We start from the raw sequence: 16,315 nt of genomic DNA on the forward strand, positions 1-16,315 counted from the left end.
AAAAAAAAAATCCAGTTCCTTTCAGTCTCCAAAACTTCACCACCACTGTTTATAGATGTACATTTGACTCTTTCCCAGCTATATCCCATAAGGTTTCTGACTGAGGAACTTGAAAGCCTTTAATGGTGTTTTCAAAGGAATTTAGAATAAACTAATTTTATTTTAAAACCAACATAATGCCTTATTTTTTTTTAGATCTCAATTGCAGCTCAAGGAATCAAAACAGCATATGATTTCTCACTTTCACTTTAACCTTAGAACAAATTTCTGAGCTGGATCAAGCTGAAACTAGCAACTGGCTCAAACTTACCTAGTCAATATTGATTTTACCATGAGTCTAAACAGGCCAGGCTTCATCTTTATATACTGTCCTAGTACATGCATCACTGATTTCATCACTATAATTTATAAAAACAATAACTTAGAAACTCGCCCCCCCCCAACTCAACAACCTTGAAAGAGAATCCAGGAATAAAGGTTGCCATAATCTAATGATTTTCTTTTTTTCTTTTTTTAAAAAAGTAGGTGTTTTAAACATGATCTACTTCTAAATGACCAAACTCTTCAACCAAATAGCTTTTCACTATATGGATGTAATGCACGTTAAGCGGCAGCAAAATTGATATTTCCATCCTTTAGATTCAATGGCCTGTGAATGAAAAGGGATTTGCACAAGCTATTCAGACATTAGACTCAATCACTTAACTCAAATTGTGGTTGAACATGTATAAATTCAAATGAAATGTGCACAGCACTGCATTAATAGCTAACTATGAAATAGATTAAATTATAAATAGGACAAAGTTTACCTCTATCCCAAAACTGCTCTGGCTCTATTGCAAATTGTATCCTTTGTAGGAGTGAAAAGGTTTAAATTATGTTAGGTTCATTATTTTTGTCTCAGGAAGAAAGCAAAAGGCAGCCAGAAGTAATCACACACTCTCTCTCTCACACACACACCACACACATGTCATTGATTCAAAATGGTTTTTGCTTGTATGTATAACTGGTTTAAATTAGAGGAAGCTTTGAATTGTGTAATTATAAAATTGCACATCAGAGTAAGCTAAACTGCCTATGAAATTATAAAATTAATTCTATAAAGATGTTTGGTTTTTAAGCAAGAAAAGTATAATGGAAGCCTTGGATGTTTTGACAGCAGAAGAATTAAGAAAACTGCTTTATTTTACCTGTCTCTACTCAAATTTCTCCAATATAATGTCCTCTAAATGTGTGGGACTGAACCGCAAAGCCAGTGAAATCTACTGATTTTTGCCTTCTCTCACATTTGAATGTTTTAAATTTTAAATCGAATCTACTGTGTGTATCAATATATGTACAGTACACAAATTATTTTCAAAAAATATTAGCAAAAACATTCAAGCTCATTTGCACCAACGAACTTCAATGGACATGGTGCACTTATTGACAGGACAAAGGGGAGCACATTGTACCTACCAGCCCTTTGGCTGTTAAAAATAAAAACATATAAGGTTAAAACCCCTGCAGTCTTGCTGATTGCCTAAATGGCCACAGAGTTGAAAGAAATCAGTTAGGTCCTTAAGTGCAACTGCTTGGTTGGGAATCCAAAGGAAAACATTTCTGAAAGATGAACATCTAGCCACCATTTAACCCCATCCAGTGAAGGGATCCCATTAACTTTTGTGATAACTGATTCCATCATCAAACTATTCTCACTGCTATGAAGCTATGTATTTCTATTAGTAAATCAGAATATGTCTTTCTGTAATTTAAAGACATTTCTCCATGTCTTATACTATGGAATGACAAAGAACAGGCTTTGAGTTTCATCTGCGGGACAGCCTTTCAGATATTTAAAGAGTTCTATCATATCCACACTTCATTCAATCATTCCTCATAGAACTTAATTTTTAGCCCCTGATCTTCCTTATTGTCCTTCTCTGAACCTGTTCCAGTTTGTCTGAAGGTATGATGACTAGAACTTCAAACAATATTTGAGGTAAGGATTGGCCAAAATACAATAAAGTGTGATTACTATTCCCATGCTTTTTTTTTCTTTTGCAGCTATACTACCCTTAGACACAGCTGTAATTTCAAGATCTTTTTCACTAGCACTGTTACAAAGTTAGGTATCCCTCATCCAAAATGTATGCATGTAATTTCTGTTTTATTTCTCTCCCGGTCAATATTTATTCTATTATTTTCAGCCCATTTTTCTAAACTATCAGGATTATTTTGAATTTTATTTCGACCTTCTAGTTTGATAGCTACCAGATCCAATTCTGTGTCATCTTCAAATCTGATAAACATTATCTCCACCTCTTTAGTAATACAAAAAATGTTAAAGAGTATATCTATATGCATGGATACATGGTGCAGTGGCTCAAAATCAGCATCATATCTAGACTATCATCTTCTTTCTTCAGTTTACCTTGCCCATTGGAACTGAAACTGAAGACACATACTTCTGTACTTTACCTTGAACTTTGTGATATGTGTAAAATTGGTACACCTGGAGACCTGCCACAAATGTAGTGATAAAGTCATACAAAATTGCCCACCAGGAACTTTCTAAATTTGTACCCATTTGTGTGGACATATTCAAATTATTCTCATTACTCTTCCAGTAGATGTATGTACAAATTCAAAACTTATTCATATTTCATTTTCTTCCAACTATTCTGAAGCACCAATAAATAAATAAATAAATAAATAAATAAATTAATTAATTAATTAATTAATTAATAATCCCTTTATTTAAATTTTAAAAACAACATCCACTTATTTCAGTTCCTAACTATTATTTGGCTCTTCATTCTGATTTTCATCTCCAAATCCTACTAACTGGACTTTTAAGAACATTCCACAAAGTTACATTTTTGTCAAGTTAGTCCAGCCTTGTGTGATTTGAGAACAGCCACCATGTGACCCTGGACTATGGTTGGTTCTTTAGGTCCTAGGTCCCAAGGCCTGTACCAGGCAGCTGAGTTTTGTCCCAACGAAGACCCTGGGTGCCACAGATGCAATGCAATTTCCCTTGTTGAGGCAAAGAACTGAAATGATTCTCCTCACCAAGGTACTTTACATCTCAAGCTTCTTGTCTAGTTCTCCTTGTTGCTAGAAATACTGGATGAGAGGCTCAGAGTGACACAACATGAAGGAAAGTGTTAACTTCACTTTGCTTTTAGAACTGACCAGGGAATCATACTTCTTTACTTTTTTAAAAAATAATTTTATTAAGAATTATAAATGAGAAGAATAAAAGCCAATACAGGCTGCAAAAATACAAACAGAAAAATATAAAAGAAAAGAAAAAAGTGTGAAAAAGAAAAAAAAAGGAAAAAAGGAAAAGGAAAAGGAAAAGGAAAAGGAAAAGGAAAAGGAAAAGGAAAAGAAAGAAGCAACTTCCCCCTTCATCCCAGTAAGTAAAGACAATCTTAATAGCTTATCACCATCTCTAAATACAATATAATCTCTCTTCTTCCTATATCTCATCTATTGAGTAAAAAAAAAAAAAATTCAAATGCTTCATCAATCATTCTTTGTCAGCAGAAGTCAGTAAGACAACCAAATGTAACTATTTTTCTCTTTTAGACCTGATCAAATAAGCCAATCTTGTATTCCTTCCTGGGTTTAGGGAGGGGGGAAGTAACTTTTAACCCCTTCAAAAGAATCCCAGAGCTAGTTTTATGTTCATCTGTGTTTCAAGTCAAAAATCTTTCAGAACTTTAACAAAGTCTTTTGTATATCCATTTTATATATATATATATATATATATATATATATATATATATATAATTGGTTATTTATATATTTATATACATACATATATATATATATATATATATATATAATTGGTTATTTATATATATATATATATACATATATATATATATCTATATATATACATATATACATATATATATATACATATACATATATACATATATATATATACATATAAATGTATATATATATACATATATATATATATATATATAACCAAGTCAGTTTCCTGATTCAATATTTGATCTCCTTTAGGGAATAAATCAACCATCAGTTCCATTTGTGTACCCATATCTTTCTCCATAACTTTCTCATTGCTTGTTACATTTAAGCCCCCCTTCAAAGTAATTTCAAAATCATCAGTTGCAATTTGTTCTGTAACTTCATTACAACATGCCCTGTTGATCTTATCAAGAAATTTATCTATCTTGTCAAAAAGCTTGGCAGAAAAATATTGAAAAGTTTGCATTAAAGATTTCTGCTCCATTTTCTTTACCTTCTTGCTCCCTCTAGTGTCCAACGTTCAAAGTCCCCTTATCATAAAAAGATTCAAAACAATCTCCATTTTCCCATGAGAAAATTTCTTCTAGTTAATTCAAAGCTCTTTGTGGACATTTAAAATTATAATTCCAAGTCCATCTGAACCCTTAATCCATTGTTAAACTTTCTAACTCTGTATTCTAAGCACTGTTTTGCTGTTTAATCCAAAAAGTAATATTTTTCAAAAGTTTTTAAAAATCACATTTAAAAGGTCTTCCTCTAAGGAGAAGGCAATTCACCTAGTGAATACAGTATAACTTGCCATTCCGAAGGGTCTTAATCCTTCTAAGGCAACAGAAAAACAAAAAAACAAATCCAAAGTGATTAAGAAGTGAGGCTGAGTCAAGCTTAATGTCCTTTAAAAAGGCTGTGTTAGTGACTGTGAGCAAAGATGGTTCCTCATTTGACTCCCAGCCATTTGGCCCATAGGCAAACCACAAAATGACAGTTCCTGTGGTTTACTCACAAGGAGAGTCTGTGCAGTCACGTGGGCTATTTCAAAGATCTCTCCTTAATCCAGAGACCATTTTGGTGGCCAGAATCCCGCGTCCTGTGCTAATCTCCACCATAATGCCATCCTGCTCCAGAAAAGGACATTTAGCTCACCATGGCTGTCAACCAGAAGTTCAGAATCATACTGCTTTACAAGGCAGCTTTCAAGAGGTGTTCTGCATAAAATTTCATTATGTAAAGCATCCTGTAATAGTTTTGTACTACCCCCCCAAATCTAACTTTTATCTTAATTGTCCTAATTTACTTTTCATATCTGTAGAAAGATACCAAATGATTTTTATATTGCTTTTGCTCTGAATTTTGTATTTTTTGTTAATTTAGGGTAGAAGGTATCCCATTCCAGCATTTTCTTCCATCCACTGGCTTACCATAACAGCACATTAAAATGTGAAGGATTAAATTATTTCTTCCCATAATTTTATAAAGGAAATATGAAAGTCAGACATCTGGATGGTGGCATCTTTGGGAAAAATTAGCAACACACTCTAGTAATTGCTTGTTTGGCAATGTTTAGCCAAGAGCCCTAAATGCAGTGTCCTTTATGACTTGTGAGATAAAACCTTGCAAAGCAATTCATATGCTAAAAATGTCCAGTGCTGCATAAAAATTTCTTATAGCCAACATAACCATCTGGTCCACTATCCTTTCCCCATTTTTTTTACATAAACATTGGACATAACCATAAAACTATTTAAATTTGAAAAAAGGCAATTATCTACCAATCACTGTGGTAGCTGTTTTTATTTCAAAAAAATAGTACCCAGGTTCTCTTTTAGATATGGTAGTTAAACGTGGATGGACTGTAGATGACCCAAGTGTTCTTGTTGCTGGAGTAATAGTTAACCAATTGCAAAGCAGAGGTTCATAGTCCCAATGACTGCAAGCTCAAACAAGGAGCAGTGTTCCGTTTACCACTACAAGTTAGGGCTGTACTGGTGTTATCATCAATGGTGCATTGGAGGTTGGTTGGTTGATTAATGATGATTAAGTTATGTTGTAATAAATGACAGAAGGTGCCACGGGTCCTCCCCTATATCATTTGGAATTTTTGGCATGCCCAATCAGAAACAATTACATTCCACACTCAGTAATGTTCTGCTGATATCAGTGCACAGAATGTGGTACTGTAGTGAAAGCCAGCTTTGCCCCAACGGGCAGATTTGCCACAACCCATTTGAAAGCATTGCGTCCATTGCGTCCCCATAAATCTTTCATAAAATGGCTGGCCAACTCAAATAGCAGTTGCCTCATGCACAGAGGACAATCAGAAATTTTATAAAGTATAAAAAGAAAAGAAAAAAAGATCATTACAGTATGCAAAGCAGCTGAAATCACTGTCTGTCTGTTAGCCAAGATCAAAACTTACAGGGTGAAGGAAAGGTTATAAAATAATTAACATTCCTTTTACAAATCTGAGAAGGGGAATCATGGACAGATTTTTTTTTTCCTTTTCTAATTATGACTCCTAATTGGTTTTCTCCCTGCAAGATGGGCAAGAATAAAATAGGGGAAGCAGGCAACTTTAGGACACTGTCATGACACGGCTTATGGGAAAAGTTAAGGAAGTACTTTTCTATATGACCTTTCTGTTCTTTTTACAGAGGTGGGTCTTTTGTTTAAGAAAAAGAAAGGAGAAAAGTTGTCTTTTCACATGTATGTGAATTGTAGTTTCTCCCTAAGTTTTTTATATGAATGAATGAATGAATGAAATGCTTTCCAGTGATCCAAGGTTATGAAAGCATTACCACATATGTGTTTTAGTGAAATTTCTGAATAATTAAACGCAAGATGGGAATTTTCTGGTCCCTTGAAACTGATAATAAAATAGTTGTCAGAAAGGGATTTTAAAATCTTCCTTTTTTATGTCTTTCCTCCACACTCACTGATATTCCCTAAAGAAACTATTATATTGTCAAGATTTTTTCCCCCAACATTTGATCTATTTTAGTTACCTTATTTTTTTTCCAGATATGTTAGACAAGTTTAGTGGGTGAAAAACGGGTTTATAATTTATACTAGCTAATTTGTTTTTAAATTTCCCACAGGCACAGCAGCTTACAGACTTGGAACAAAAACTAGCAATTGCAAGGGAAGAATTGGAAAAAGCAGCTCTCGACAAAGTAAGTACTCTTCTGAGCATATCCTTGAGGTCTGTTAATAGGTAGCTTTTAGGCACCCTAATTTGGAACAAAAAATCTTATTCTTGTAAAAACGTAGCCATAGTTTTGGTTTTATATGTAATGAATGTTTCTTTTGAAAGGTGAAAGCTACCATGTCAAGTCCAGACATCCTGCTAAACCATTATTTGTTTTAACTATGCCTTATTGAAAAAGACATCATGAATTGATTCACAGTGAACCCTAAATTGTAAATTGTGGGTGACAGTTTCAAGCCCTGTGAGTTGACTTCACACTTCATGCTAAGCCAAAAGCAAACTAACCACATTATGACACAGTGTGGTTACTCCAGCCATTTTGTCAGATCACTGGTCTATCTACTCCAATGGTGTTGACATTAATTTGCAATAGTTCTCATATTACTGCCATTCCCTTCTCAGTGGGTAGTCCTTGGGCAGCTGAGGTGAGGAACAAGGTATTTTTACCTATTCTGCCAGGTCTCCATTGTCCTTCAATACATTATTTCTATGTATCTGATGCTTTATTTGGTAAAGTTGGTTTGGCTGAAATTAGGATTTTTTAAAGGCTGAGTAAATTATTTGTTGTAATCCAGTGACTTTTTTCCCTCAGGAGTCACAGCTGAAAGCTCTGAAGGAGACCGTACAACTGTGCTTGTCATCTGTTTTGCACAATCAGTCCCCTACTGCCAATATAATCCCTTCACGACCAATCGAGAGACAGACATCTTCTTTTACAAATGGTTCAAAAGCTCCATTTCAAGTGACAGACACCAAGGTATCTTGCTTTCGTTTGTTTGTTTGTTCATTCTATGGAAGTTTGTCCCCAAATTCTATTGAAGTAGAACTAAGACTGTTAAAGTCATTGAAAGAGGAGAAATTTTAAAGGCAGTGCTTTTAAAGTGCTTTGTTGTCACTGAGGCTTTTTTCTTTTTTGTTTAAATAAGATTTGGGGTATTTATTGTCCCCTATTGTGATCTCATTGGCCAATTTATGCAAAAGTACTATAACAGTAAATTATCAATTCTATACTCTTCCATTCATTGATACAATAAAGTTTCTTGTCACTTAATCTCATCTCCTGGCGACCTCATACAGCAAAACATCCATGCTGTTTTGTTGCAATGCTACCAAAAGGGTTTGCCAATGCTTTCTTCCAGATTCTTTGTTTATTTATTTGTTTACTTCCCAGTCTGGGCTACTGCTCTGAGAGTCTCAGCCAGAGAAATTCCCATTCAAATACTCACTAGCTTAAATTCCAAGTCCAGACAAGGTCATATCTATACATTCAGATCCTATTCATTGTGCTTATTGATAAAAGTATAATCCAGGAAAAGTTTAGGTGTCAGCTAGTTGCAATTCAAGTCAATGGCACATGTTGGTCATGACACAATTCAGTAATGTATTACTGAATATTCAGTAATATAATATATTACTGTCCATAGGGCTTTGTTGTAATTTTTTTCTGTAGAGTTTGTCCTTTTATTGTGCAGCGCTGCAGAAACTGGCAGTCACTTCAAATACGCTTCTAATATTGGAGCAGTGAAATGTCATACATGGTATTGTGATTGTAGCTGGATATGGTTCCAAAGCTAGGATAATTGTGACTGCTGTGTCACTACTGATAATTTTATGCTACCCAGTATGCTTCAGCCACAATGTATAGGCACTTTTAGAGTTGTTCTCTATTTGCCAATTCAGTTTGTTTACTCTGGTTCTTTGTGCACATCTTTAGTCCAACAAAAGTTATGTCAGTAATCGGATGATTCCAGAATGATTAAATCACACTTTCATACACTTCTGTTTGTTGTCCTGAGTCACACCTATACTTTGTAGGAGAGTTCAGACATCACTACACCCCACCCATGTAAATATATCCAGGGAACTCCTAATTAAGATTGTGTCCTTTGATCATATTTGTACCAGTAATGTGCCTGAACATATGGAGTTAGTGTGAAGGATCAATGCCGTTGGACTTCTTCTCATCAGTAGGAACTCTAGTCAGATAAGTATTCTGGCTTAAATGAAGATATCCTACATATGTATAGGTATGCATAACCATCCTTTATTCTAAAGTCAGGAGGCGTCTGTCTGTCTGTCTGTCTGTCTGTCTGTCTGTCTATCTATCTATCTATCTATCTATCTATCTATCTATCTATCTATCTATCTATCTTTGTGCATGTTGAGGCAGAACACAAAAACAGAATAAAAACAGATTTTTTTTAAGGGCTCAGTAAATATTATTCCCAATTCTCTTTTTAAGCACTAATGACATGTTTCTTTCCTCAGCAGTCAGAGCTGAAATTTCTGAAGGAGAAGGTACAGCTGGTCATCATTACACAATCAGTCCCCTATTATTAAGGATGGATGGGCAGGGAAGTCTGCCAAAAGGCCACTGTGATGTGCTTGTGCACGACTTTGCTGATAAGGCCAAAAACATTCATTCTGATTTTAACACCTCATAGGTGGGACTGAATTGGTGACTGAGGCAATTTCTTTTTCTGAGAACTGGGATTCCTTTTGGCTGTGGGCTCTGATGAAGTAGATAGGAGGCTTTCTAGACTTCTTCAGGTAGTTGGGGTGGTAAAAATTGATGGATACTGGAAGTGGCTAATGCTTTTTTTGCGGAGAAGGCACCATGCCAAATACCTTAAAGTAAACAATGGTGCAGTCTCTCCTGAAGAGGACTTCCCTAGATCTCACAGACAACTTTCATCCTACCTCTAGCCTTCCCTTTTTAGGGAATATTGTTGAGGAGAAGTAGAGAGACAGTGTGATGTAGTAGGTAAGGTACTGAACTAGGAGCAAGGAGACCAGGTTCTAGTCTTCCTGTAGGCACAGAAGTCAGCTCAGTGACCTTGGGCCAGTTACTCCTCTCAGCCCTAAATCAGTATCAGCAACAAACTGGCTGAAAAACAAATTCCTCTTCACATCATGCACTGATAAGCTTCCCTGTAAGAACTAGGCAAGCACAGCATAAAATGAGCAGACTCTACAACTAGGCAGAACACATATCAAGAAAAACAACAGCAATATTTTTGAGGAGGTGATAAGGCCTCAGTTACAGAGTAGAAACAGATTACCTGGGCCCTATGTAGTCAGGCTACATTCTCAGGCATCTGATAGAAACAGAATTCGTCACTCTGGTGAATTATCTTTGTCAGGACCTAAATGTGGGAACTGTATGCCACCTGGTCTTATCTCTCAGTGGTCTTGAGGCTTGGGCACTGCTTTACAGTGAGTTTGTTCTTTCCTAAGAGGATAAGCACTGGTTGGTGACAGAGGAGTAGGAGAAGTCAGTTATGGGAGGTTCCCTTGGTCCACAACTTGGGAGTCCTCCTGAATGCACAGCTACTGCTGGATTTGCAGGTGTTGGGCGCAGGACAAAGAGCTTTTGTCCAGCTTTGCTGATGCACCAGTTGTGGCCTTAGTTGAAGTGGAAGCCCATGACAACAATGACTCACACTTCTATACCATCCAGTTAGACTGTTGCATTGCCTTACATGTGGTTGACTTTGAAGACTGTTCAATACTGATGGATGACAGCCACTATAGCTATGTAACACCTATGCTAATGAGCTTCAAAGTGCTGGTTTTAATCTCTAAAGCCCAACAAAGCTTAGCTCCCAGGATATCGTCAAGACTGCTGCCTCTTGGTAGGATTTCCCCATCCAATGTACTTGTCCCAGTTGGGGATGGTTCTTGTACATACTAAAGATGACTGGAGTGGGGGCCACAAGGCAAAGCTTTTCCATAGCAGGCCCCTGCGTATGGAAGAGCCTCTGTCTGAAGGTATGATTGACATCTCATAAAGCATCATTCCATAAGGCAAATAAAATGGAATTATTCTACAGGGCTTTTCAAAGTTCATACTGCTTTCTTCAGACTGAGTTGGCATCAGTTACTTTTATCTGTCATTTCTACCTAGGTGTTTTATATTTTGTGGTGAATACTGTTTAATGGTTCTGTAACTGTAGATTTTAGAATTGGTGATATATATAAACATGATACATGCATCATCAAGTCACCTCTTTTAATCAATCAATCAGAGATAGAAATGAATTGCCCCAAATAACTTCTCATGTAAATTAGGAACAATATATTTAATTACAAGGTTCTAAATCGATAATGCAAAGGTTATTGACTGTGAACATACAAAGATTCAAGGCTATTCCTGTGGCAGAACAGAAAATAGTAACTTCAGTTTTCGATCTCATTTGATAAATATATTGTACTTAAGGGAGTATTATTTGGCCCTTGGCTAGACAGTCTTATCTATTTCAATTATTCCTAGAATCAAAATGCTGCAGCAGAAACAGCAGCAATAAAATTATTATTTCTGTTGTTGTTGCTGTTATCATCATCATCATCATCATCATCATCATCATCATCATCATCATCTACCTCAGGCAGCTCCACATTTTTCCTAATAGTCCTACACTTATCAGTATTGAAAATGTAAATGTTTACAACATTTATGTATTTGGTAAACAGCAAGAAGCTTTAGCTGACAATAGTATATACAATATTAAAAAAGTAAAAGCCCATGTCTGTCAGACACAAATATATCTATGTATCTGTTAATATAAATTGATCATAGGGGATCTAAGGCTAAACTATAAGAACAATTTGTAACTAAGTTACCAAGTTTTAATGTGAAAAGCCTAAACTGTTAGATTTAAGAACTTTCAGATTTGGTTTGACTAAATTCAGTTAGTGTCTAAAGTTGTTTAGAAAACTAGCTAAAAATCTAGCTTCCCCCCCCCCCCAAATTAGTTTTCCTTGGATTTTGTTTTTTTTAAAACAATGTCTCACCTAAGCGATGCCTCCTAGATTCATTTCAAAATGTCTCCTTAGGCAACATTTCTGAAACACCATTGTAGATTCTGTCTCTTGGGTACAGAATCATCAATAAACAGATTGTAATACATTACACATGTTCATTCAATATCTATCATGAAGAATTATGATCACTTGGGAGATATTGCTGACACTGGGGCCATGTCTTGAATGTATCTGGGAAAATAATGGATCATGAACTAGCGGCTTTGTTCGCAGACACCTTATTATTGTAAATCTGTATGTTACCCATAGTTACTATTCTTGAAGTCTGCTACTGTGGTACTAGTTCTCAGCAGGTAATGATCTGGGTTTGAATTATACTCATCACAACCAAATGATATTATTGAACTTTTTCATAAAATCAGGTTGGGACTTTGTCATATTTTTTTTCTTTTTCTTTTAAAAACTAAATAACTCCAGACATATAAAGAGCTGTACCATTCCTTCAATTTAGCCTGGGTTTTTTTTCCCCCTAAAAGTGAATTGATATGTGTACTTTTAAAATATGACAGGGACCATTATAAATGCAACACTTATCTTACTACTTTTGATAAGCAGCAGCTTAACTTTCATAGATTGCCTTGCCTTGCAGATAGCATCATTTCAAGGAATTATTCATCCAATTTATACATGATGGACTTTTCTCAGTGTCATAAATTTTGTAGTCTGGAAAGTATATTTCTATGACTGTACCTATCTTGAGAAATAGTGCAAGGGTTATGTGGTTTTCTACTGAAAGAATGCATAAGACGATAAAGACATTAGAAAAACATTGTAATGGACAATAAGTCTTCATATCTCTATTTCCAGGCTGATTTACCCAACAAGTTCTTTGCTGAGGAATAACAGAACAGCCCGGAAGACCCACACCAGCCAATAACAGAACCACTTATTTCTTTGGCCCATCATCAACTTTATGAAATTTCTGTGGGCTCAAGTGCAAACGTTGTAGATAATACACACACACTGTTTTTTTGCAAAAAAAACTTGACTGACTAGATCAGTAGTTGCCATCTGTCACAAATAGTATGGACTATACTAGTTCCTATCAGTTTAGTGAACATTGCATATTAACAGCACAGATAGAAGCCTGGAGCAAGTGGTCAAAATGGCAAGAGTAACTATTTAAAAGGAACACATTTGCTTTATATTTAATTTGGTTAAATGTTCATGACAAGCCTGGTTTTTTTTAATTTAAAAAAAATCAATATCTTTTAATGATGGAGAACACAGGCATTGAAAAGCTAGAATGTTGTTTTTGTCTGAAGGGAATCTGTTCTTTTATCATTTAATGCATTTCTCCAATATGTGCATGGACATTTCCTGTGAAGTATTTTTTCCCCTTTGAAAAAGGATCTCTCTACCTTATTCTCAGAGTGTTTTACAATATTTGTTTGTTTGTTCATTTATTGCATACACAATTAAAAAAACATCTTTAAACTTAAAAAAAAAAAAAAACTAGAGAGAACCCCAAACAAACTAAAAATACAAACTGGGGGGTGGGGGGTAGGTGGGAATTAAAATAAGAAAATATTATAGAATTTCTTTTGGTGGTAGTGGTGAACTTTCTTACTGTTATGAAGTGGTGGAGGGCGTTGTTGCTTTTCTGTTAAATATTTCTCCATCCTTCTGAAACTTCCTTGTTTACACCTCTTTTCTGATCTGAAAAAGCCCCAGAGAAGGAACTCCCTTATGATGTCTTTGGGATATAATTAAAATATGGGAAATGAGAGATGGCACTGTTGTAGTGTTGTTTAGCAAGCAACTGAATGAGCATAATGCAAATGCAGGAAAACAGTCAATGAAACAGTACCTCTAATCACTAATCTATAAGTTCAGTGTTGGAATGTGGACTCAATTCAGTTCTCATTACTGCTAAACAATTGATCTGCTGTACTGTCATTACCTTTGGAAGATCTGGCAATACTCTTCTCCATTTCTTCTTGAGGAGAAGCCAAATTAGAATCTATTTTTCATATAATCATTTTTGTTTGCTAAAAATGGAACTGCTGCTGATCATTTCATTTATCATAATATCCTAATTTAAATTCAGGTTTTGACCTTTTGCACAAAACATTTTTCTCTAAAGAAAATAAAAGACAATATAAATTTAATTATGGGGGTGGGAGGTGGGGAAAGGAATTCTTTCCCATAAAATACAAATCTCAAGCTCTCCTAATGTGTATGATTTTTTACTTCCATATAACCTCTTTTAGTGAAACATGTCAAAATCTTTTTTTCTAAAAAAGATATTTCTCTTAGGCAATAATTCCAAGCTGTTGCTATGACATTCTGTCAGTAAGGACCCAGAAATATCTTCTTGTTGCAGGCATGTTTCTCACATCTAATAGTTGTACCATTCATGACAAGACATTGCTTTTAAGATTCATTTTGTCCCTGTAGAGATACGGTGAACCTCATTTCAGAATCAAGCTTTTGGCAGAATATTGTTCCAAGATAGGTAGGTAGGTAGGTAGGTAGGTAGGTAGGTAGGTAGATAGATAGATAGATAGATAGATAGATAGATAGATAGATAGATAGATAGATAGATAGATAGATAGATCGATCTGTAAGAGTACTCAGCACCTCTGAATGCATACTGGGGACTACCTCTGAAGCCTGTCTTAGTAAGAATGGGCCAAAATTCTGTGAGTTTATACAGAATAGTATATTGTTTATATATTCTGTATATATAAACAAAACAAAACTGAGACTTAAAAAACAACAACACCAACCTGAAAGCAAATCTGAGAATTTACCCATCAAGCAGAGCCTCTTGAGTTTTTTGTAGTTTGTTTTGCTGAATTAGAGTTGCTGCCTTTTTTTCTTTTCTGTTTATAATAAATATAAAGCAGACAAGTACACGTTTGCCAACAAGTCAGGATCAAAAACAGGGACATGTATTTTTTTCAAAGACCTGTGAGTTGTACAACATGCAACAAGTTTTGCTCTTTTCTGCCCCCATCTTACCTTCTGTCTCTTAAACTCCAAAGAGATAGAGGTTACAGAACTAGGCTATGTCTGAGGCTGAGATTGGCCTATGGGAGGAGTCTGTCCTGAGTCCAAACAGATAAATACATCAAAGATTGAGTAAGAACTAATGGCGATGAAGCAGAACTTGTCTCTGACTAGTCCCTCTTAACTCTTAGGAGGCTTCCTTCTTTTTCTGCAAGATTCTAAATGAATCAGACTTTGCTGTGTGGATTAGATTAATTTAGTAGCCATTCAGTACAGTTGTGTTGAAACAAAGACTGTTTCAAATATCTGTGCATTCTGCATACAGTTTGGCTGCAACATGTCATTCTTTTATTTCCCCAAAGAGCTCCCTGATTCAATTGTGTCTTTTTCTAATTATGCTGGAAATTCTTTCACAAAAAGCATTTCCATGTGGAATGAATAACACATCTTTCACAAAATGAGAAATTACTGGAAACAGTGATTGGCCAGTAGCTGGATCTTGCAGGCCCAATAGCTAATGCCAAAATTGATCAGCATTTGTTTCTTAAAGCACCTGACAAGTAAATCTATGAAACTCTGAGACCAAGTGAATACCATATACTTTTATTTTCTCTGTGAGATATAGTAGGAAATTATTCCAGAAGAGTCTCTATCAATGAGTAGCTCAGATTTTCTTTTCCTACAGGATCAAATGCAACTGCTGCCTTCAGTACTGGGTCATTGAATGGGAAATTTTCCTTCATATACAGCAAGATACTCAGGTAAAACCCTTCAGCTCAGTGCCTGGAAACTTTAAATTAACCATTCATTATCCAGTTACTTTGTAAGCAATGATGCAGCAAAACATATAAACAGGTCATGTTCTAATTTCTGAAAATCTGCCTATGGTTTTATCATCTTTGTTTCAAGTAGGATCAATAGTTTAATAAAGCATCTTAAAAGGTCCATATAAGGTCTATTATAGTACAATATGTGGATCAAAGATTCCTTTATACGGAAAGGTTCTTCTGGGGTTTTTTGGGGGGGGGGAAGGCCAGGTGGCAGCTGTGGCCAGGAAGGCCATTGCACAGATACCTCTAGTGTGCCAAAAGTACTCTTTCGTGTATTATAGGTCACTTCTCATAGTCACTCAGACGCTAGTCACCTCACATGTGGACTACTATAAGGTACTCTACATGATGATGACCTTGAAGGCCGCTAAGAGCTACAGCTGGTCCAGAATGCAGTGATGCAAGCAATTGTGGGCACACCTTGGTATGCCCATGTAACACCTCTGCTACATGAGCTGCACTGGTTACCAGTGAGCTTCCGGGTGCAATTCAAAAAGTTGGTTATCACTTATAAAGACTTTCTGGAACAACACCCTGTTAGGCAGAGTGCAGATATAACCACAGTCCAAGCCAAAAAAATACACACCAGCATTAGAGAGATTTAAAGAATGCAATGTCCTTATCTTGTTCTCCAAAGAAATCCAGCCAGAAGGTATAAAACATATCTGGTTGTTTATTGAGAAAAATAAAACTACATAAAATACAAGTTTCATGCAAAACATAGAAAAGA

The 16,315-nt window shown here is 35.6% G+C and overlaps 1 protein-coding gene across 1 annotated transcript in view; it reads left to right on the top strand.

Moving 5' to 3' along the window:
- LUZP2 (leucine zipper protein 2) overlaps nucleotides 1-16,315 on the top strand; it is a 368,157-nt gene that overhangs the window by 300,620 nt on the left and 51,222 nt on the right. The window contains exons 8-9 of the mRNA XM_088145088.1: nucleotides 6,867-6,941; nucleotides 7,569-7,733. Of these exons, the coding sequence (XP_088001214.1) occupies nucleotides 6,867-6,941; nucleotides 7,569-7,733 (240 nt within the window). The remainder of the gene's footprint in view (nucleotides 1-6,866; nucleotides 6,942-7,568; nucleotides 7,734-16,315) is intronic.

Source organism: Python bivittatus, unplaced genomic scaffold, assembly GCF_059951505.1.
Source record: "Python bivittatus isolate LINGU-HERP-01145 unplaced genomic scaffold, Pbiv_v1 ctg000480_np1212, whole genome shotgun sequence".
NCBI lineage: Eukaryota > Metazoa > Chordata > Lepidosauria > Squamata > Pythonidae > Python > Python bivittatus.